This window comes from Anser brachyrhynchus, assembly GCF_964034855.1.
Source record: "Anser brachyrhynchus genome assembly, contig: SCAFFOLD_120, whole genome shotgun sequence".
Taxonomy (NCBI): domain Eukaryota; kingdom Metazoa; phylum Chordata; class Aves; order Anseriformes; family Anatidae; genus Anser; species Anser brachyrhynchus.
In genome coordinates, this window is record NW_027663910.1 from 133767 (window position 1) to 155388 (window position 21622).

The window sequence follows — 21622 nt, forward strand, 5'->3', positions numbered from 1 at the left end:
GCCCAGGCCTGCCTGGACTTCAGGCCATACCTACGCTGTCCCATAGCTCGTTAGCAGGACCGAGGCATTAAGGCACGACGTGTGAGTCAAACAGCGGGCAGTGCAGCCTCACGCTGCCCCCCTGTGCGGTCCCTGGGCCTTTGGGTAGAAAGCAGCTTGTGCCGAGGGATGCACCTGCTGGCACGTTTCGGATGAGGCCAGGGGTGCCTGGGAACAGAGAGATGTGAACAGGGAGGACGGGCTTAACAAGGGAAGGAAGGCAGTCTGGAGTGACCTCCAGGGACGGGATGGGGTTGGGTTAAGGTGTGCGTGCGGGGCGGGGAGCGTGATGATGAGGAGGCGCAGAGTTGCGATAGTCCTTCTCCTGCTGGTGCCTGGCATCACTTCCCCCCCCCCCCAGTCCCGTAGTGCCAGCACACCCTCTGTAGCGGTCGGCTGCCCCTGGCAGCACTTCTTCATTTGCGCACTTCCATGCCGGCAGCCCTTCCAGCACCAGCTCCCTTCCTCTGAGGAGGCGGACGTGTCTCAGCCGCCACCCCACTTTCCCCTGCCCAGCCTGACTTGGTGCTCTACAGCCATGCCTCTGGGCTCAGCAGTTTCTCTTGTGTGCCAGGAGGAAGAAGCTCGCCTGGATGCTTCAGCAGACCCGCTGCCTCTCCTTACTGGGGCACCTCTACAGCCTGGAGGGCACATCAGGAGGACGGAGGTTCTCCCGCCTGGCAGCTCTCATGAAAGCCAACAGGGACGGGAGAATGGACTCCTCTCAGGAAGAAGACTCCCTCTCCGCCAACTGCCTTTGCGTCCCTCCTCTTCTTAGTGTGTCTTAATAAAACATCTGTTGTCTTACGGTGGTGGTTGTCGGGGCTCGCCAGGGGAGGTTCAGGTTGGAAATAAGAAGAAAGTTCTTCTCAGAAAGGGAGAGCTCGCTCCCACAGCGAGAGATGCGGGGCACTGAAGAAGGCCCGTCAGCACAAGCTGCATTGCCGGGGAGGCGGTCTGAAGGCTCCCTTGGGGCCCGTGTGGGCACCTGGAGGGAGACGGCATGGTCAGGGTGGGACACGGGCAGCTGCCAGGGGCTGGCACCGGTCTGCAGGGCAGGCAGAGCGCTGCTGCCACCGTGCCAGCATTGGCCTCAAGACCGGGGCGGGGAGCCACGGGCCAGGCTGCTCTGTGCCCACAGAGGCCCGTCCCACCCCCACTGGGGGGCACAGAACCCCCAGCGCTGTTGCGACCGCTGGGCTGGTGCCCGGGCAGCTCAGCCTTCCCCCCCTCCCCGCCCCACTGGGTGTCCCCTCGCCTTCTTCTCCGCTCCCAGTTTGCCATCGGGCAGGTGCCTCCCCTCCAGCCTTGCTCAGGGCAGGTATTTCCTCCCCGAGACGGCGTGGGGTGCGTTTTTCTGCCGTTTCCCTTTGTGGGTTTCCGGGAAAACGGTTTGGGAAGAGGGAGAGGCACAGGCACAGGGAGAGGAGAGGAACGGCACGGGGGGGCGTTCCGGAGTCCCCGCGGGGTCAGGTGGGCTGCTCCGTCCCGAGGCATGCTGGGAGCTGTAGTCCTGTCTGCAGCTCCCTTCCCAGGCTGGTGGGGCTGGAGGCCGTGCTGGCTCCTGCAAGCCCTGGCAGGGGCTGCACCCCTCTGCGTGGCCCAGGGCACTGTGCGGGCCAGGGTTTCTGCAGTGAGCACGCTGGCAGCTCCAGGGTGCTCATGCCCAAGAGAGCAAGGGAGCATTCAGCCTAGACATCTGGCGGGTCCCTGTGCGTAACATGGGGTCGACAACTGTTGGGCGCCACACCACTGGCCTCAGACACCTGCACGCACAGCTGGGATGCCCGTGAAAACTCTAGTGCCTAGGTATCCGTGGCTACGCACCACTGCTGAGCACTGCTGGGAGCAGGCAGGGCGGGCCTGGAAAACGCCCGTGCCCACCTTCTCGGCCCCTGACAGCTCTAGGGCTGCAGGAAGCCTCCCAGCGGGCTGTTCTGTGGAGGGCGGCGTGTGGGGCTGGATGTGGGGCAGGGAGAGGCCCCTCCGCTCTGGCCCTTTGTGTGGGTGGAGGCGCAGCAAGGGCAAAACGGCTGTGGTGGGCCTGGTGCACGCACGGAGGGGCTCCGCACCTTTCTTCTGGATTCAGGAGCTTCGGCCCCAGGGTGAGGCACGTTCAGAGGGAGCCTTGCTAACAGCCCGTGCCCCTGATGCGCAGGCCCTCCTGAGGGGTGTTGCCCCCTCAAGCGACCGCTCAGCTTAGAAATCCCCACCTGAGCCACACACTGGTTCTGGTCATGCAGGTGGAAGAAGAGGGGGAGGAGGGTGCTCTGCACTTGCTTCTTCATCTCCGTTTCATGGGTGCCCTCTGCCACCTCCATGGCGTCCTTGCAGAGAAGGATGGAGAGCTCTCTCACGCAGCTGGACTCCTGGTGAGACAGAACAAGTGAGGACCTCAGTCCAGGCTCTTCCGAGCTCACAGTGAGCAAGGGGTCGGTGTGGCTGATAGGGAGACACGCTCCTGGCTCCCACTCTGCAGTGAGCTGTGGTAGGTAAGGCCGAGCGTGCAGGCAGTGCAAAATGGCTCAGGACGCAGGAAGGGCAAGGCAGTGGGTTGCAGATGCTCCACCCTGGGGCTGGCAAGGGGACACGTGGCAAGGGGAGAAGCTGCCACGGGCAGCGAGGGGCCGAGGAGAAGTTGCCGTTGTGGAGCACACGTCTGCAGGGCTCTGCACAGGGAGGGACTGCCCCAGCCGGAGAGCCCAAGAAGCACCAAGCAAAACGTTTCCAGCACGTGCCCAGGGGTCGTGGTGGGAGAAGAATTCGCAGGCCAGTGAGACACGCGGAGAGGGACGCACCACCCCCAGGCCACGTTCACGTGTCCCGTGGCCACGCTGGCCAAACCTCCGGCTTGCCCACCAGCCTTACGTTTTCAAAGAGGGGCAGGAGCCTCTCCGGCAGCTGCAGAGCGATGGGGCCAGCCACCTGCCCATCTGCCAGGCGGAGTGCGTTGCGGAGGACAGTCAGGGCCTTCATACTGATGGCGCCGTCGGCATCCTGCAGTTGCTGCATGACCTCTGGCAGCAGGCCTTGCAGAGTTACTGCCTGCATGAAACACAGCAGTTCTTTTTCAGGATCACCGAGGACCACTCCAGCAGAAGCCCTTTGCTTACAGCGGGCGCAGCCCAGGGCAGAGGTCTGTCTCCAGGCCAGCACGGAGCATGCTGAGGCCCCTCGGGACAGAAGGCTGCTGCGTTGGGTTGCAGAAGCAGCCACTTGTGTCAGCCTGGCCCCGTGTGGGGGCTCATCGTCCCAACCTCAGCAGGATGACTGCTCTGAGTAGAGTGCTCCTGCAGCTGAGGCAGCCCCGCGCTGGCTGGCCTGGGGCCTGGCATTGACCTCTACCTGGCACAGCAGGAGATGCCTTTGAGCGGACACCGGTGCCGCTCTCCTCGTGCTGCACAGTCCAGGGGCTGGCCAGAAGCGCTCAGGGGCCGATGAAGAAGGCAGTGAGAGCAGTGGAGCCACTACCGCCCCTCCCGATTCCTGGCAAAGTCCAAGCAAGCCTCTGCGGGCAACAGCGCCTGCAGGCCAGCCCCAGGTGGGTGCCGCCACTTGGCCCAGATGCCCCCACTCACTGTCTTGGGTCTCGTAGGCAGCACGACGACGCTTGTGACCGCCATCCTACGCAGCACCAAGGACTGACTGTGCATGTGTGACTGAAGAAGGGTCAGGATGCAGTCATCGATGTGCTGCTCAAAGTCTACGCAGTCCAGCAACTGAAAGACACTCAGCAGGCCCGTGAGAGCCTGGCCCAGCCGGCAGGACTCCTGGCAGTACGCTGAATCACCCCTCCCACACAGCTCGGGGCAAGGGCCCCGGAGCCAGTCACAGGTCTGCCTCGCGGCACGCAGCACAGCTCCCTCGCCTGCTGCTTCTGCCCGCTGAACCACTTGCAGCCTTTTGCTCCCCGGACTTTCGGAAGAGGTTGTGTGCAGCGCCGGGGCGGGCTCCGTGCCTGTGCGCAGTGGGGCCCCAGCAGTGCACGTGGCCCTGCTGGGCTCTGGCTCCCGGGCCTCCTGACTGGGGAGCCCCAGGGGAGGCTGTCGTTCGGGAACAGGGGAAGAGTGGAGGAGGGGACGGGGAGGGGAGTGCAGCCCCGCTGGGGGTGAGCGAGGCCTGCTCCAGGAACTCACAGCCCAGGAGCGGACGCAGCTGTGCTGTGGGCCGAAGCCATCGTGCTCAGACCCTGTGCGTTGCATCAGCAGGCTTCTCAGCACGTCCTCTGCAACGCGGGGCTCGGAGACCATCGTCTGCCACATGGCCGTGGCAACCCTGCAGAGACAAAGCATGCTGTCGGTGGGGCCACCCCAGCCACCGCCCCTCGGCCTGTGCCGGCCCTGGGCGTCCTGAGCTGTGCCAGAGGTGGATGGGTGGGCCCCATACCCATCGCACCACGGGAAGGCCTCCAGCAGGCCCTGGACCGCATGCTCGGGGTCCAAGGAGGTGATCTGGAAAAGGGTCCTGTTCAGGCTGTCCAGGAGTGACTCCTTGCTGACCGACACCAGGCAGTCATGGATGATCTGCATGACCCATGGCACCTGGACGAGAGACGAGGGAGAATGGAGCAGAGCACAGCCATGGCCCCAGCTGCCACCAGCAAATGCTTCCCTCCTGTGGCTCTTTGCCAGCCCCACCTTAAATCCCCACCTGAGCCACACACTGGTTCTAGTCATGCAGGTAGAAGAAGAGGGGGAGGAGGGTGCTCTGCACTTGCTTCTTGCAAGGTACCGCAGGGCGGTACCATGGGGGCACTTGCCCCCGGTACCACAGGGCGCTGATCATGGCATCTGCCTGGGAGAGGAAATACCTGTACTCTGAGCTGGGGAAAAGAGCTGTGCTCCTCCCCGATCTCCGTCTTTCTGAGGACTTCATCTGGGACAACTTGGTCCCCAAGGTTATCGTGGAAGTGCTGTTCTTAGCGGATTTTGCAGGTGGGCTGGGCACGGTGGAGCCTCCACAGAAACGAGCCATTGGGGCACACCAGGCCCTCGGGAGCCCTGGCCCGTAGATGGCACAGCTATCTTGGCACCGTTGAGGACTCCTGCTGTGATGGCTAAAGAGAGCATGGGTTGGCTTCTCTTGCGATGCAGCGACTGACGGGCGCTTGGGCTTGGCAGAACGGGACTGGCTGCCAGGTCCTTTGGCCCACGTAGACATGTCCTGATCTCTGTGTGTCCTTCCTGCAGGTTTCACTGCGTTTTCAGAGAAGTGCGTCCAGCAGAGCGGCGCAGACAGAGGTGCTGACGAGCTGGCGCAAACGCTCAATGACTACAAGTGTGACGTTTTGGAGGGTAAGAGCCATGCTGCCAGGCTGTTGGACATCGTGCCCTGAGGCTGCTTGCCGAGGGCAGAGGCAGCCTTGCTGCTCCGCCTGCTCCTGCCTCCTTGGAAGGGCTGTGGAGCTCACTGCGGCCTGGGGGGACAGTGGGAGCCGTGGGGCTGCCGTGGCGAGGCAGGAGCGCAGCAGGTCTCTTCTGCTGCCCACTGTGACCAGGGAGGCCCAGCGGACTGGAGGCTGGCAGACGTGCCTCCAGGCGACAGGAAGGGCTGGAAGGACTTTCCAGGGAATTACAGGCCTGTCAGTCTGACGTCGGTATCAGGGCAGGTTACGGAGCAGGTGATCCTGAGTGCTGTGACACGGCACGTGCGTGTGCCTCCAATGGAGGGATCAGAAGCAGCCGGCATGGGGTTTTGAAGGCTCGGTCCCTCCTGACTACCCTGATCAACTATGACAAGGTGACCCGCTTAGTAGAGGAGGGAGAGGCTCTGGACGTTGTCTGCCTGGCTTTTTATAAAGCGTTTCATACCGCTGCCCACAGTATTCTCCCGGAGAAACTGGCTGCTCATATATATGCTGCCTGGGCGTATGTACTGTTTGCTGAGTAAAGAAGTGGCTGGATGGCTGGGCTCAAAGAGTCCTAGCAAGTGGCATTCAATCCAGGTTCAATCCAGTTGGTGGCTGGACACCAGTGGCATTCTCCAGGGCTCTGTACCAGGGCCTTTTTTGTTTAACATTTTCATCAGTGACCAGGAGGGAGGAGGGGATTGAATGCACCCTCCATCAGTAAGTTTGCAGACGATTCCAAGTTAGGCACGATGGTTGACTGGCTTGAGGGTGGGAAGGCTTTGCCGAGGTGGGCTGGGCCAAGTCCAGCCACGTGCCACTGAACAAGGCTAAGTGCTGGGTCCTGTGCTTGGCTCACAGCAACCTAATGCAGCCGCATAGGCCTGGGGAAGGGTGGCTGGAAATGTGCCCAGTAGAAAAGGATGTGGGGTTGCTGGTCGGCGGCCAGCTGAACATGTGCCAGCAGCGTGCGCGGGTGTCTAGAAAGGCCGATGGCATCCCGGCCTGCATGAGAACTAGTGTGGCCAGCAGGGCTAGGGAAGTGATAGCTCTTGGACACGGCAGCGGTGAGCCCGCACCTCGAATACTGCGTTCAGTTTGGGGCCCCGACCGCAAGAAGGATGTTTGAGTCGCTTGCGTGTGTACAGAGAAGAGCATCAAAGCCGGTGAAGGGACTAGAAAACAGGAGTTACGAGGAGCGGCTGAGGGCATTGTGGTTGTTTAGTCTGGAGAAGAGGAGGCTGAGGGGAGACCTCACTGCGCTTTCCACCTCCTTGCAAGGAGGCTGCAGCGCGGAGGCAGTCGGTCTCTTTTCTCAGGTGAGAAGAGATAGGCCATTAGGAGAGGGTCTCAATTTGGGGCAGGTTGTGCTTGGGTCGGGTATTAGGAAGAATTTCTTCATGGAGGGTGTGGTCGAGCATTGGAACAGCCTGCCCAGTTAAGTGATGGAGTCCCAGTCCCTGCAGCTATTTAAGAGATGCGTGGACATGGCACTAAGGTACATGGTTTAGTGCTGGGGACTCAGTAGGCCAGGTGGATGGTCGGACTTGATGATCTCGAAGGCCTTTTCCAACCTAGATCGTTCTCTGATTGCATGAGCAAGGGGACACCCTCTTTCTCAGCATCTGCCTCTGTGCTTGCAGAGAGACAGTTCCAGTTCCACGATGGAACACCGCTTTGGTGCCATTAGGACCCCGGGCAGGCTGGGGGCATCCAGTGAGTGCCAGCGTGCCAGTGACCTAGGGATGCTGGCACTGACATCTGTGTGTGGCCCTCATGAGCCCCTTATCCTGGGGGATGTCTCTGACCGTGAGCATGTGGTGGCCACCACTTTGGCAGCATTTGCAAGTGTCCCCGCTCAGAGACCTTCACCAGGCATCTGGACGTGGCCCCAGGCAGGTGGCTCTGGGTGGCTCGGCTTGAGTGGAGACGGGGGTGCGGGACTGGAGCAGATAATCTCCAGAGGTGCCTTCCAGCTTGCAGCGTACTGTGCTTGTGTAGCATCCCACGGCACTGCCTCCCAGCTCGCTGTGCAGGGGCCAGGGCTGTGGCCACAGTGGCTTGCACCACGGCTTCCAGAAGAAGGCACCCCCATAACTCTGCCTTCCCTTCTCTTTCTCCGCAGATGTGCTGGATTTTGGAGGAGACATCCTGAAGTTTGGAGGTGTGTCCTTAGGAGGAGGCTGCCTCCGTGTCCTGCTGCTGTGCAGTGTTTCCCGCGGGAGCCGCTTGCTCTGTGCTCTGGCGTGATGGAGCAGCTCTCTGGCCGCTGCAGCTGCGGAGGAGTGCCGGGCAGAGGGTCCCCCCGCCACCCACCCTCTTCCTCTGCCGCCCTGGCTGGTGCTGTGGCTGGCCCGGCAGAGGGGAGGGGTCCCTGTGGCCAGGGTGCCGTCCCTCAGGAGGATGCCCTCCCACAAGCCCATCTTCCTCTGCACGCCGGCTGGCCGCTTGCTGCTGTCCCTCAGGAGAGCCTTCACCTTCCCCTCCCTTTCCCCAGGGGATGCTGTGCTGGTGCTGTGGAGAGCATCGGAAGCTCAGCTGCCTCAGACCATCGGCCTGGTGCTGCAGTGTTGCCAGCAAATCCAGAAGAAGCATGGCACTCGTGACACGCACGTGGGTGTGAAGCTCCAGCTGAAGATAGGTATGGGCGCTGCTGGGTCAGCTGTGCCACGTGCACAGCCCTGGCACTCTCCAGTGCTGCTGGCTGCTTCTTGCCTCCAGAGCAAGGCCGGCACCTCTGCAGGGGCCAGCGCCAATGGAAAGCCTCCCCTGCCAGCATTCCACACCGAGTCCCTGTACAGGCACTTTTGCCCTGCCTGCCGCTTGGGTAAGGCACGCATCGGCTCTGGGAAGCTGCCTCATGTTCCGGCAGCCAAGCAGCCAAGGGTTGGTGTTGCTGAGAAGGATTGTCGCAAATGAGCAGGCGACAGCAGCGGACTGCAGCCTTCCTTACATCACCTGTGTCTCCCTGCTTGCTTTTGTTCCACCTCTTCACCTCATCTTCACCTCAAGCTCCACCCTTCCCCACTATCTGAGAGCCTCCCATCTTTCCTCAAGCAGACAGCTACAACCTGCGTGCCATCAAAAAGAGCAGGCACTGATCACACCTGCTGTTCTGCTGGGCTGGTGGCACAGGCAGCAGGGTGAGATGCCCGGCAGTGCCAACACATCGTCAGCGTCGACTTCTTTGGTGTCTTTGCAGACACCAATTCTAATTTACAGTAGAATATCTAATGTAAATCTCCTTCTTTTTAGTCTAAAACCATTACTCCTCCCCCCTCCCTAATGCCCGTCTCCAGGCTGGGTTTCAGCTGAGCTGCTGGCCAGCTGAGGTGCTGGGGGGCCATAGAGGTCAAAAGCTCCCCGGTGTCAGTGCTTCTTCTCGCTCTCTCCCCAGGGATCTCCGCAGGGCAAATGACCTTACTGACTGCCGGAGACAGGGAGCAGCATTACTTCATCTGCAGCCAGGCCCTGGATGAAGTTATGGAGGCCCAAAACCTTGCGGTTAAAAGTGAAGTGATCCTCTCACCCACCTGCTGGGAGCTGTGTGAGCAGGAACAGATCCAGACCAAGCTTCTTGGTGGCAAACGGTCTCTGAAGGTAGGTGGACGGGTTGGCCTCTAGAGCCTTTCTGAAGACCCGCACCCGGAAGGGAAGGAGGCAGGTGCTAGAAGGCTGAGGCGCTGGACGTGGAGAGAGTTGTAGCCGTAAGGGTTGGTGGAGAGCTGAAGCAGTTGCCCTTCCACCTCAGGGGTAACTCTGGGTTGTGTTTGCTTGGCGTGAGGGGCCGAGGGAAGCACGGGAAGGGTCTGGGCCCCCGTGGGTCGCCGCAGCTGTCCTTGAGAGCTGGGGCATGCTTGGGTGATGCCTGCGTGGCTCTGGTCCTTCTGAGGAGGCACTTCTGTCCCAGCTGAAAATCCAGAGAAGTGGGCTTGCTGCACCAAGAGCTTCTGCCCTTCTCTGGAAAGTGAGAGTGGAGGGGCCGGCTGTGTCTCCTGGGGCTCCTTGGGGCGGCCAGTGGCAGTACTTTCCTTCTGCGTGTCTGCAGGTTCTGAGGATGGAGCACAGGTCTGGATCGGAACGCCAAGATGCTGCAGGCCGCTTTGACCAACACGCGAAGATGCGGCATTTGGAAAGGATAAGTGAGTCCCTGCTTCACCGTGTTCTGGGACTGGCGGGAAAAATGGGGCCTGCCTGCTTCAGAGTTCCAGGGAGGAACTCCCTCTGCCCTCTTCCACCTTTCAGTCGACGTTCGTGCCTTTGGCCCTCCTGTGCTTCAGCTGAGGCTGTCGCTGCCGCCCCCTCCTGCCAGGGGACGGCTCCGGCCGAGCAGCTGCAGAGGGGAGCAGGAGGAAACACCAAAGAATCTCTGCTCTGCTTTGCCCAGCGCCAGCCCCGTCTTTCAGCCCCCTTCTAGTCCCGTCCTGCCAGTGAAGGCCTGCGTTTGCTTCCCTTAGGGCAACGAAGGCCAGCTCTTATCATGTCCAGTGATCGAAAAGTGGCAGCAAGGCTGAAGAAGCACATACCGGCAGCCGCTCTCAGGAAGGTAAGGCCACCGCTGCTGGAGGCTGCATTTTGGGAGGGCAGAAGAAGGTGTGCATTGCAGGGGTGGAGCTCTCGTGAAAACAGACAAACGAAAGGAAAAGCAGCCTGAGGCGGGAACCCAGGGGAACTGACGCCAGGGCTAGTGGTGCTGCATGTGCCAGGAAACTGCCCGTTTTGTGCTGCTCCTCAAAGAGGCGCGGGTGGCGGGAGGTGGCCTTCCCTCTGCCTTTTCCACGACTCTTGTTCTGGACGTGCTGTGGGCACGAGGCGAGGACAAGCGGGCGAGTCTGCTCAAGTCCCTGGGACGTGCCAGAGGGTCGCCCCTCGCGGCCGTACTTGTCACAAGATGGGGTGTTGCTGGAACATTCCCCTCCTTTGTCGTTTGTGCTATGACTGTGCTATGACCTGCCTGCCGCGGGCTGGCCTGCGATTGGCACCGAGCAGAGGACTTACCCTTCCTCCAGTAGTACCTGGTATTGCGAGCACGCCTGCTCTCCCTTGGTGTATGGCACGGGCCCAGAGGAACCCCCGGGAGAACAGGCTGGCAAAGCTGTCGTGCTCTTCCCTTCCAGATGGATGAGGATGTGCCGCTGCACCTGTGGTCTGAGCTACGGCCAGTCACCAGCCTCTTTGTCCAGCTGCAGTTTTCTGCAGAGGCCAACTTACTGGATCTTAGGAGGGGCCTCTCTAACGCCAACAGGATCATTTCAGCAATCCTCAGTCCTCACAAGGGCGAAAACAACAAAAGCCTCCTGTTTGATAAGGTGAGCGTGGGGGAGCAACCCCACCCCCAGAGGGTGGCCCTTGTCTGTTTAGTGGAGAGGGACTGAGAAGCAGCTCTGCCTTGCCGGTGGGATCAGTCCTCTGTGGCTTTGTGTTGACCTGCAGCTGTGCTGGTCTCCCTGGCGACTGCAGCGGAACGACATTAGCTGCTGGCCATGGGCACTGTAACCAGATGTGTTGCATCCGTCCTCTGCAGGGCTGCACGTTCCTCTGTGTGTTGGGACTGTCTGGAGCAAAGCTGCAGCACGAGAGCATCCATGCCTTGGAAAGCGCTCTTCAGATCGTCAGCATGTGCTCCGCGTCGCTGAGGAAACTTGAGTGAGTGTGTGGCAGCGTTGCAGGGCGTGCGTGCTGCCTGGGACAGCGCAAGGGGGCTGACCAGCAAGAGACGTGGCCTCCTGGCTTGGCCTCCTTTGTCCCTGGCAGGATTGAGGCAGCACCCTGAGAGGCAGCAGGCGGCCCCTGGGCTTAGCTCAGGGCAGCCAGGCGCAGGCCCTCCAAGCAGAGCCTGCCAGTCGTGGTGCTGGAGCGAGCCCTCACCAGGGCACGAGGCTCCTTGGTGCCAGAGGCAGGCCCCTCTGGGCAACAGGGCCAGGAACAGGGCTCGGGCCCAGCCCCGTGATCTCAAGCCGCTGGCATTGTAGGTGCTCTGTGGGCAGCACCTGCTTTCCTCCACTAATGAGAGGGGCTGTGGCCTGCTGCAGGTCGCAGCCATCGTGCCTCAGGGGAAGGGTCCAAGCCATCTTGCGTGCGCCCTCCCCGTGTCCCTTGTGAGCGGGGTGTGTTGCGCCCCGAGCTCTCCAAGTCCCCAAGACACGCACTGGCTGTGGGACAGCAGGTGGCCCTGGCTGGCGCCAAGGGGAGATGTGGGAAGGGGCGGAGCGGGGCGAGCAGGTCTGCGCCTGGGGCGCCACTGACTTTGCGCTTCTCTCCCCGTGTGCCGGGGCAGTGTCCGTCGGGGTCACCAGCGGGACGGTGTTCTGCGGCCTCTGTGGCCACCCTGAGAGGGCCGAACATACAGGTACCGCACCTTAGTCTGAAGAGTGGGAGGCTGGCGTGGGTGCGCTTAAGGATGTCAGTCATGAAGAGACGGGCAGGCTGGGGCAAGCACATATGCCACAGGCTGCTGGTGGCGGCCCAGATGGCACCGGTCTCCACCTGAGGTGGGAGAATGGGCTCAGAGACTTGTGGTTCCCGCTGGGTCCGCTTGCCCTGCTGCTGGGTTGACCTGTGCCTGAGGGTGTAGTCCCAAAGCTGGGGAAAAAAAAAACACAAGGAAACCTTGAGGAATATAGGGAGGCCCGCAGCTTGTGTAGTCTTTTCTATAGCTCGTATAGTCTTTTAGCTGAGAAAATAAGGGAGCAGAGAGACAGGCAGCCTTGAGCTAGCAGAAGCAAGGAAGATATGGGATAAAAGGTAAAAACAAGAAGGAGAACAACAGCTCCAGACTGATCTATAGTAACCTTTTGCTCATTAAGGGTCATAAACGTATTAAAAAACATACCCATCAAAATGCTAATGTATGCTGATGTGGGATTTGGTGTCCCCTCCTCCCCCGCTCTTCCTCTGTAATGTGCAAACTCCGTAGACATAAGTTAGGTGAGCTGTAATAGCCAATCAAAAGTAGCCAAAGAGATAGCTTTCACAAGTTTGCTGTGTATAAATAACGGTGATTCAAGTCTGAAGTGTGCTGGCTTTGCAAAAGATCGCCAAGCACCTGACTCTGCAGAGTTATATAATTAGTTATTTAATTAAAAGACCTTCGTGTGGATTTCAGCTCTGTGTGCTTATTGGTGCAGTCCACTGGGCATGCACCTATGGACAACAAGGGGAAGTAGCCCTTGGCCTTGAAGGGTGGGGCAAGGCCGCTTTCCTAACCATGTCAACGTGTTCTCTCTCTGTGGCAGTGATTGGCCATAAGGTGAACTTGGCTGCACGCTTGATGGTGCACTACCCTAGGCTGGTGTCCTGTGATGAAGCCACCTCCGCAGCCTCTCGCCTGCCCGGTTGCTTCTTCAAGGAGTTGCCGGAGACAAAGCTGAAAGGCGTTACCAATCCCGGCCATATCTATCAATATGTGGGAATCGCCGAGAAGTGGTGAGTGTCTTCCGAGCCATCTGGATGGGGGCACAGGGACCCCAAGGGTGCAACCTTGGCCGGCAAAGAGGAGCTGTGCAGCAAGAGACCAGCCTGGTCTCCCGCAGACATCCCTTCCCCGTGGCCAGGAAGATCCAAAGGCCTGGCACGGGTCTGCTTTGTACCTCTCTGCCTTTCTGTCTCCTGCTGCTAAGAGAGCCGGGAGTGATGCCAGTGGGGTGGGGAAGGTTGTCCTGGCTTTGGAGACGCACGCTAGCCGTGCAGGCTTTGTCCAAGCGGCTTTCCGCTGGGCTCCCTGCGCTGTGCTTGCTCCACTACGTGCAAGGCTACGGCAGAGGTCATTCTGACGCAAGGAGGAATTTTTTCCCAGCTCCTTCTGCGCAGGAAGCTTTGGGTCAGTCATGTCGCCCTGGGGAAAGGTGGGCCACTGGGCCACTCTTCCTCCTGTCTGCCTGCTCAGTTCTCAGGTGTCCCTCTGGGCCATGGTTGGAGGACCTTTTGAATGTTAACGTTGCTGTCTCTTGAAAACTATCAAAAGACTTGAGCCAAAGGTGCCAGATGCTTGGTGTCCTGAGCCACTAAGTGACACAGGTCCTCCTTTCCAAGAGGCTTCTTTTGCTTGTCCAGGGTGGCAAAGCAGTCTACTAGCCTACAGCACACCCCGGCTTCTTTGCCCCATCTGGGTTTTCTTTGGTTTTGGCCTCTGGCGAGGGACTCCCCTGACGTTCGTGGAAGACTGCGATGCCTCTGCCCTGTGCCTGGCCCTCCTCCCCCACCCCCGGGACTGCGCACCCTGCGTTCCTTTGCAGTAAGAACCAGGCGGCGTGAATCTCTAGCTCTCCTGTCTTGGCAGGCGTGGGCTACTGGGGGCCTTTTCTGCAGCTCAGGTGCCTTTTGCTTTTGCACCGCAGGGTTGTCACCGTGGAACTGACCGAGGCCAACGTGAGGCAGCCCTTCTCTGCCATCCGTATGCTGGTGGCCAGGGCTCTGGGCCTGCAGGCGGGTGAAACGTGCGAGGACAGGCAGCGCACCCTGCAGGCCAAGCTCCAAGGGGCGATAGAAGAGAGCAGATATTGCCTCCTCAATGACATTCTCCTCGTCAAGGTGGGAGCGAGAGGGTGAGACTGCCTCCTGAGGTAGTCTGGTTGTTGTCTGGGTGTTCCGCTGGGCAGGCTTAGCTCCGGGCTGGGAGCCGCGGGGCTCATAGCACCGCGTTCTGATTCCTGGGTCCGGGGAGGCTCCCTGTCTGTGGTGACTTCATGTCCTGCGCATGAGCCAGGTGTCTTGGTCAGCACCCTGGAAAGGCCAGTGAAGAGAGGCTCGTGTTGACCTCATGCAAAAGCAGAGGCGCTTTGTTCTGCCGTCGAGCTTGGTGGATAGGCATGCCTGGTCCCAGGATGATGTTTCTTTCTGACTCTGCTTTCCCGTCCAGTTTGCCGTCCCGGACAAGATTCGCAAGATGCATGACACTCCAAGGAAAAGGGAGTTGCACCTGACTTGTATGCAAGTGCTACAGAAGGTGAGCGTTCCTCCTTCCACCTGGGTCAGAGAAAGAAAACAACCCTGCCCGCTGCAGGCTCCACATCAGAGCGGCCTGAGTGGGCAGCAGGACGATGTGCCAGGGTCATCGCCCTTCAGGGCCCAGGAGCCCCTCCTCCCAGAAGCCCCTCTCGAGCCCTCCCCATATGCCTAGTAGCTCGCCTCCTGTTAAGTTGGAGGGTATGTGCCCTGGAGGAGGATTGACGCCTTCTGCGTTCCTTTGCCCAAGTTCCCTCCTTCAGAAGGGCAAGTGGTGCTTGAGGAGACCTTAAAGTCTCGCAGAAATGAACAGCCAGTAAGCTTCTGAAGAGGGAAGCGGCTGGGGAGAGACTTCTGAGTATTCTCCGTCTCCGGAGAGAGGGGCTACATTTCCTCCCCTAGAAGACGCTTGAGAATCCACCAGACCCCACACAGAACCGTCTGCTTTTTTCAGACCCTTGGAGGAGAATTCGGCATATTTGTCATCGACAACGCCCACTTCATCGACCCTGCCTCCTGGATTATCATGTGGCCCGTGCTCCAAAGCGTCACGCTCTTCATGGTCATGAGCTTAGCTCCTGGCCACGAGAGAACGGAGAGCTTTTTCAAAGCTGCAGCACAATGTCTGTGAGCACAATGTCCCAGAGAATCAGCTGTCTTCATCTGGAAGAGCTGAAACCTGCAGCTGTGGTGCAGAAAGCCTGCCAGGACCTTGGAGTGGTCAGCATCCCCAGGGATCTAGCAAGGTATGTTGCAGGCCAGGGAGTTCTTCCGGAGGGGCTGGACCTACGCCGCCCACGGAAGGAAGTCGCCCCGCAGGAAAGGAAGCACGGGGCCTTCTGGCAGCATCCTTGACTCCAGCAAGGACCTGGGTTTCTCCTTAAGACTCACCACAGCAGGCGGGAGCTAAGAATAGGCAGCTCCCAAGATGCAGCACGCGGGCAGTGACAGCCCTTTGCTGTTGCAGAGGAGGGAGGGCAAGGCAGGGAGGAAAGGGGAGAGAAGAGGAGAGAGGAGAGCAGAGGGAGGTGGGTGCCCAAGCCTTAGCGTGGCTGAGGCGTGCAAAAGGCTTTGACCTATGTGGCCAGGCTGCAGGAGGGATTCCCAGGAGCAGGGGTCCAGCCAGCTGCCAGAGCAGATCTGGGCTCCTGAGGACAGGGAAGGTCAGGCTTGCTGCGTTGTGCTTTGGACATTGTCCACGACCATTTCCCCACGGACTCCAGCAAACGGTGTAGGGTCAGGGGGTCCCAAACGCCCAAGCCAGTGGGAGGACCGCCCCCTTCTGAAGTGCGCCGTAGCTGTGACGAAGAGGCTGGTTACCCTGTGAGGCTGAGTGACTCGCCGCCCGCCCATCAGAACTGTGTCGCACCGTACTTCCCTGGTGTTGGTCACTGCTGGCTCTGCTCCTGCCCAGGTTCCTGATCCAAAGAAGCTCTGGCATCCCATATTACTGCGAGGAACTGCTGCGCTGCCTGCGTTGCAACAACATGCGCTTGTTCCGCACTGGGAGGCAGGACAAAAAAGCAGAGGACGACTGGGAGGGCTTGATCGGTAAGCACTCTTGTTGCGCACTGGCGAGATGCTGTTGCACCTCCCTCCCCCCCGCACGACCGTGTCCTGTGGCTCTCCAGTGAGTCTGGGCAGAGTCCGATCTGGCAGCAGGACAGAACTTGATCTGGCTGAGGCGTGGGCTCCCGCACACCTTGCTGTCACCTTGGCAAGCCACCAGCTCCCTTGAGAAGAAAGCCCTTCTGCAGGAGAGGGACAGACCTGGGAAACTGTAATCCAAAACCATAAATGCCCGCAAAGGCGCTGGGAACTGAGGAGCTTGGCAGTAATGCAAGAGCACTAATTGCAAGAGCAATGCCAAGCAGAGTGCTGTTGCCCTGGGGACAGCCTGCATGGGCTTTGCTTTTTGGATTATCACCGGCAATTTCCCTGGCTGTGGGAGGTAGCGCGGTCAAAGGCAGCAACTACTGCGTTCTGTCGCGGGACGTTCATTCAGTACAGCTGGGCAGCTGGTGTGAAGGCGGAAAAAGAGTTGCAAGGGCGATGCAAACAAAAACACTGCAGTGGAAACCGGTTTGCCCCGCTCACTGACCGCATTCGGTGCGGGCCATGAAGCGCACCCGACCGTGACAGGTTGGACTTGCCCCACCTTGTTCATGCGCTCCCTCTCTCTCTCTCCCCAGCTTCTGCAGTCGAGACTTCACACCTCGTCTCAGCCACCTCAAGCTCCAGTGCTGGGAATAACAGCGGCAGGGTCTGCACCATCAGACCAGACGTCAGCCTGGAGACCACCGTGCTGCCGGCCACCTTGAAAGGTGAGCGGCTGAGTTCGCGGCTGTGCTGGGGTCCTTTCCTGGGGTGCACATGAGAGAGGGGCTGGGCATCGGCATGCTGTGGAGTCACCCGCTCAGCCGGGGGGTCCGTGCCAGGAAAGCGACTCCGGTCTGAGCAGAAAGAGCTCTGTGCTTAAGGGCACAGATGTCCCCCTCCGGGCTGTGGACCAGCTGTGAGCCTACCTGTGAGGCGCACAGCAGTTGCGGGGAGCTCCAAGTCCAGCTCTGAGGTGGTGAAAGCGCTCTCTGTTCTCTGTGTGCACTGCTGGGCGTCAGCCTAGTTCAGCTCTGCTAGGTCGCATCGCGGGTCGCATGTACCCGCAGGATCGTGCCCTCCCCATCCTTGGTGGAGGAGCGCTTGTCTGGGTCTCTCTTATCCCTGGGCCTTGTGGCCTGTGGTTGCCAGAGGAGTGGAGCCATCCTGAAGACATTCCCCTGGGCTGCGATTGCCCAGCAGGTGCCATCTTGAGGAAGAGAGGCCAAAGTCTACCCTGTTTCCGATGGTGGAACTGTCCAGCCTCTCCAAGCTCAGGCTGTGGGACACAAAAGAGAGAGACGTTTTGCTTCTTCTTGACAGAGATTGCGCTGGCTGAGCTGGACCGGATCACGCTGAAGAAGCAGATGGCTTTGAAGTTTGCGGCCATCACAGGGCCGGTGTTTACCACCCAGCTGCTGGCTCACATCCTGCCCACCTGCATCAGGCAGCAGATGAATTACTTGTTGGACGTGCTGGTGAGCGACAACATCATTAAGTGGCTGAAGGACACAGGGGTGCCCAGAGACGTCCAAGATGCTGGAGAGGAGCCGTCCACCTCTCAGCAGGCAGGGAGCGGTAAGTGGTGGCAGTAACGTAGACCCAGGAGCGCTGTAGCTGAAAGGGGCCTTCCCCCACCAGCTTTGCGCAGAGGGAAATTCCCAGCGGCTGTTGAGAATGCCTCTACCACTCTGTCTGAGGCCACGATCCATTGCCTTGCAGGGGCGGAGAGGCCGTCTATGAGCGAGGAGACCACAGAGTGGCGGGCTGGCGTCCTGGCCTTCTGTGCCCCGCTGCTGCGGGAGGCAGCCTACGAGCTGTGGCCCGAGAGACAGAGGGCCAACGCGCAGCGCAAGCGTGCTGCGTTCCTGGAGAAGCACGCGCACAAATGCCGGAGCTGCCACGGAGGGGACTTTGTGGCCTTCCACCGCTTTGCCGTCCCCAGTCCCCAGGATGGGGAAAACTGCCAGGGCTCTGCGGACGAGGATGACTGGCACAGCTGGGAGGCCTTGGTGCTCGCTGGAGAACAGCTGAAGAAGGACAGGAGTCACACCCCTGAGGGTAGGCTGTGTGCGTGCTGCGGAGCCCCCTCCCTCTGGAAGCCCAGGCCCATGTGCTGGGGACCTGGTGGGCCCCAGCTTGCCAGGGATGAGCCAGGGGACGAGGATGATCACCGCAGCTCTTGTGCCCTGGGTCTGCTCGGCAGGAGCCTTGCAAGCCCGCAGCTCTTAGCCCGGGCTACGTGGGGAGGTCCTTGACACGCTCTCTCTTCTTCCCAGGTAGTGCAAATGCCCTGCAGCAGCAGCAGGCTTTCTCGGAGGAGGAGTTGAGGTGAGGAGACAAGGTTCTGATGATTGTGGAAACCAGTGAGCTCCAGAGCAGACAGATGGAGCTCTGCCGTTTGGCTGCTGGCTGGGACTCCAGCTCTGGGACGAGGAGGCTGGCTGTGGGGTGGGAGCTGGGATGAGACAGCAGGAAACTGGGCTTTTGTTGCTACCTGTAGGGAGAGCAGGGTCATCTCAGGTGATGCTCATCCGCTCTTTGCTCTCTTCTTTTCCTGGCATCCTGCCGCTGACCAGAGCGTCAGAGCGGTTTCCACCAGCGGGCGAGTGGACAACTGCGCAGCCCAGCAGGACCGAAGAGAAGGACGGTGGCGAGTGTTCCTGCAAATGCGAAGCCATCATCGAATCAGTGCTTGTGCCTTTGGCTCGCCACTATGTGGCAATAGGCAACGCTCCCCGAGCCTTCTATTACCTGCTGGAGTGTGCGGCTGCCTACCTGCACGTCTCCAACAGCTACATGGTGAGTGGCCCTGCTTGCCAGCACGCACCGCACCTGGAGTCCACTGCAACAGGACACGCCGGCTAAGGGGCCTCCCAAAAGAAACAGCAGGGGCAGAGCCGGACTGTTTCCTGCGCTTTGCCTCTCCCGCAGCAAGAGACACGGGGCACTCAAGCAGGCCCGTCAGCACAAGCTGCTTTACCTGGGAGGCGGTCTGAAGGCTCCCTTGGTGCCTGAGCTCCGAGCCCACGGGGCACTGTGCTAGGGCAGGGATCGCGTGGGGAGATGCGGGCCCTCCTAAGGCAGGTGCCACAGGAGGCAAGAGGGAAGGACGGAGCTGGCCAGGGGCTCTGCACCGATGCTCACCTGCTGCCTGTGTGCTTGCTCGAAGGCCCTTATGAAGCTGAACGAAGCGGAGGCCCTGAGGAACTCCATGGAGAAGACAGCAACTGCGTTAGACTGCTTTGAGGAGGCGACCTTCTTCAGCCTCAAAGGGGAGGTAAAGTGGCAGGGTGACGCAGAGGGGTGTCCTGGAGGATGGAGCCGGATGCTTTCCCTTCTTGCAGGGGGCGTCCCTGCTATAGGCAGCCCCTGGTACATTTCTGCAGCCTCTGCAGGAGGAGAGGCTTGGGAAAGCGGTCCGTGTCTGCCCGTCTCCCTCTTCCTGTGCAGGTCTGCTGTAATCTAGGATGCGTGAGGCTGGCCAAGAAAACGACCAGGCGGGCGCTGAGCCTTCTGAAAAAGCAATTCCCTCAGACGCGCGCCGGAGCCTTTGTCAAGTCTCTGTGGGAAAGGTTTCAGGGTGCTCTTTGTGCCCCAAACAGAAGAACACCCTCCCTTCCGCCAGAGGCTCGGTAAGCAGCAGAAGGGAGCACATGGGAAAGGAAGAGTATTCTGGTGCCAGGCATTCAGGCCCAGGCCTGCCTGGACTTCAGGCCATACCTACGCTGTCCCATAGCTCGTTAGCAGGACCGAGGCATTAAGGCACGACGTGTGAGTCAAACAGCGGGCAGTGCAGCCTCACGCTGCCCCCCTGTGCGGTCCCTGGGCCTTTGGGTAGAAAGCAGCTTGTGCCGAGGGATGCACCTGCTGGCACGTTTCGGATGAGGCCAGGGGTGCCTGGGAACAGAGAGATGTGAACAGGGAGGACGGGCTTAACAAGGGAAGGAAGGCAGTCTGGAGTGACCTCCAGGGACGGGATGGGGTTGGGTTAAGGTGTGCGTGCGGGGCGGGGAGCGTGATGATGAGGAGGCTCAGAGTTGCGATAGTCCTTCTCCTGCTGGTGCCTGGCATCACTTCCCCCCCCCCCCCAGTCCCGTAGTGCCAGCACACCCTCTGTAGCGGTCGGCTGCCCCTGGCAGCACTTCTTCATTTGCGCACTTCCATGCCGGCAGCCCTTCCAGCACCAGCTCCCTTCCTCTGAGGAGGCGGACGTGTCTCAGCCGCCACCCCACTTTCCCCTGCCCAGCCTGACTTGGTGCTCTACAGCCGTGCCTCTGGGCTCAGCAGTTTCTCTTGTGTGCCAGGAGGAAGAAGCTCGCCTGGATGCTTCAGCAGACCCGCTGCCTCTCCTTACTGGGGCACCTCTACAGCCTGGAGGGCACATCAGGAGGACGGAGGTTCTCCCGCCTGGCAGCTCTCATGAAAGCCAACAGGGACGGGAGAATGGACTCCTCTCAGGAAGAAGACTCCCTCTCCGCCAACTGCCTTTGCGTCCCTCCTCTTCTTAGTGTGTCTTAATAAAACATCTGTTGTCTTACGGTGGTGGTTGTCGGGGCTCGCCAGGGGAGGTTCAGGTTGGAAATAAGAAGAAAGTTCTTCTCAGAAAGGGAGAGCTCGCTCCCACAGCGAGAGATGCGGGGCACTGAAGAAGGCCCGTCAGCACAAGCTGCATTGCCGGGGAGGCGGTCTGAAGGCTCCCTTGGGGCCCGTGTGGGCACCTGGAGGGAGACGGCATGGTCAGGGTGGGACACGGGCAGCTGCCAGGGGCTGGCACCGGTCTGCAGGGCAGGCAGAGCGCTGCTGCCACCGTGCCAGCATTGGCCTCAAGACCGGGGCGGGGAGCCACGGGCCAGGCTGCTCTGTGCCCACAGAGGCCCGTCCCACCCCCACTGGGGGGCACAGAACCCCCAGCGCTGTTGCGACCGCTGGGCTGGTGCCCGGGCAGCTCAGCCTTCCCCCCCTCCCCGCCCCACTGGGTGTCCCCTCGCCTTCTTCTCCGCTCCCAGTTTGCCATCGGGCAGGTGCCTCCCCTCCAGCCTTGCTCAGGGCAGGTATTTCCTCCCCGAGACGGCGTGGGGTGCGTTTTTCTGCCGTTTCCCTTTGTGGGTTTCCGGGAAAACGGTTTGGGAAGAGGGAGAGGCACAGGCACAGGGAGAGGAGAGGAACGGCACGGGGGGGCGTTCCGGAGTCCCCGCGGGGTCAGGTGGGCTGCTCCGTCCCGAGGCATGCTGGGAGCTGTAGTCCTGTCTGCAGCTCCCTTCCCAGGCTGGTGGGGCTGGAGGCCGTGCTGGCTCCTGCAAGCCCTGGCAGGGGCTGCACCCCTCTGCGTGGCCCAGGGCACTGTGCGGGCCAGGGTTTCTGCAGTGAGCACGCTGGCAGCTCCAGGGTGCTCATGCCCAAGAGAGCAAGGGAGCATTCAGCCTAGACATCTGGCGGGTCCCTGTGCGTAACATGGGGTCGACAACTGTTGGGCGCCACACCACTGGCCTCAGACACCTGCACGCACAGCTGGGATGCCCGTGAAAACTCTAGTGCCTAGGTATCCGTGGCTACGCACCACTGCTGAGCACTGCTGGGAGCAGGCAGGGCGGGCCTGGAAAACGCCCGTGCCCACCTTCTCGGCCCCTGACAGCTCTAGGGCTGCAGGAAGCCTCCCAGCGGGCTGTTCTGTGGAGGGCGGCGTGTGGGGCTGGA

General features: G+C 60.6%; 1 protein-coding gene across 1 annotated transcript; it reads left to right on the plus strand.

Moving 5' to 3' along the window:
• Positions 1-11578: 11578 nt before the first annotated feature.
• LOC308186661 (adenylate cyclase type 10-like) lies at positions 11579-19618 on the plus strand (the record flags this gene model as incomplete). Its single annotated transcript, XM_080608781.1, is given in 14 exon segments — positions 11579-11735; positions 12622-12811; positions 13723-13915; positions 14244-14330; positions 14784-14945; positions 14948-15075; positions 15744-15880; positions 16522-16653; positions 17249-17503; positions 17648-17986; positions 18205-18256; positions 18505-18727; positions 19098-19205; positions 19379-19618. Coding segments are annotated over 14 exon segments (2349 nt in total). The 3' UTR covers positions 19565-19618.
• Positions 19619-21622: the final 2004 nt, after the last annotated feature.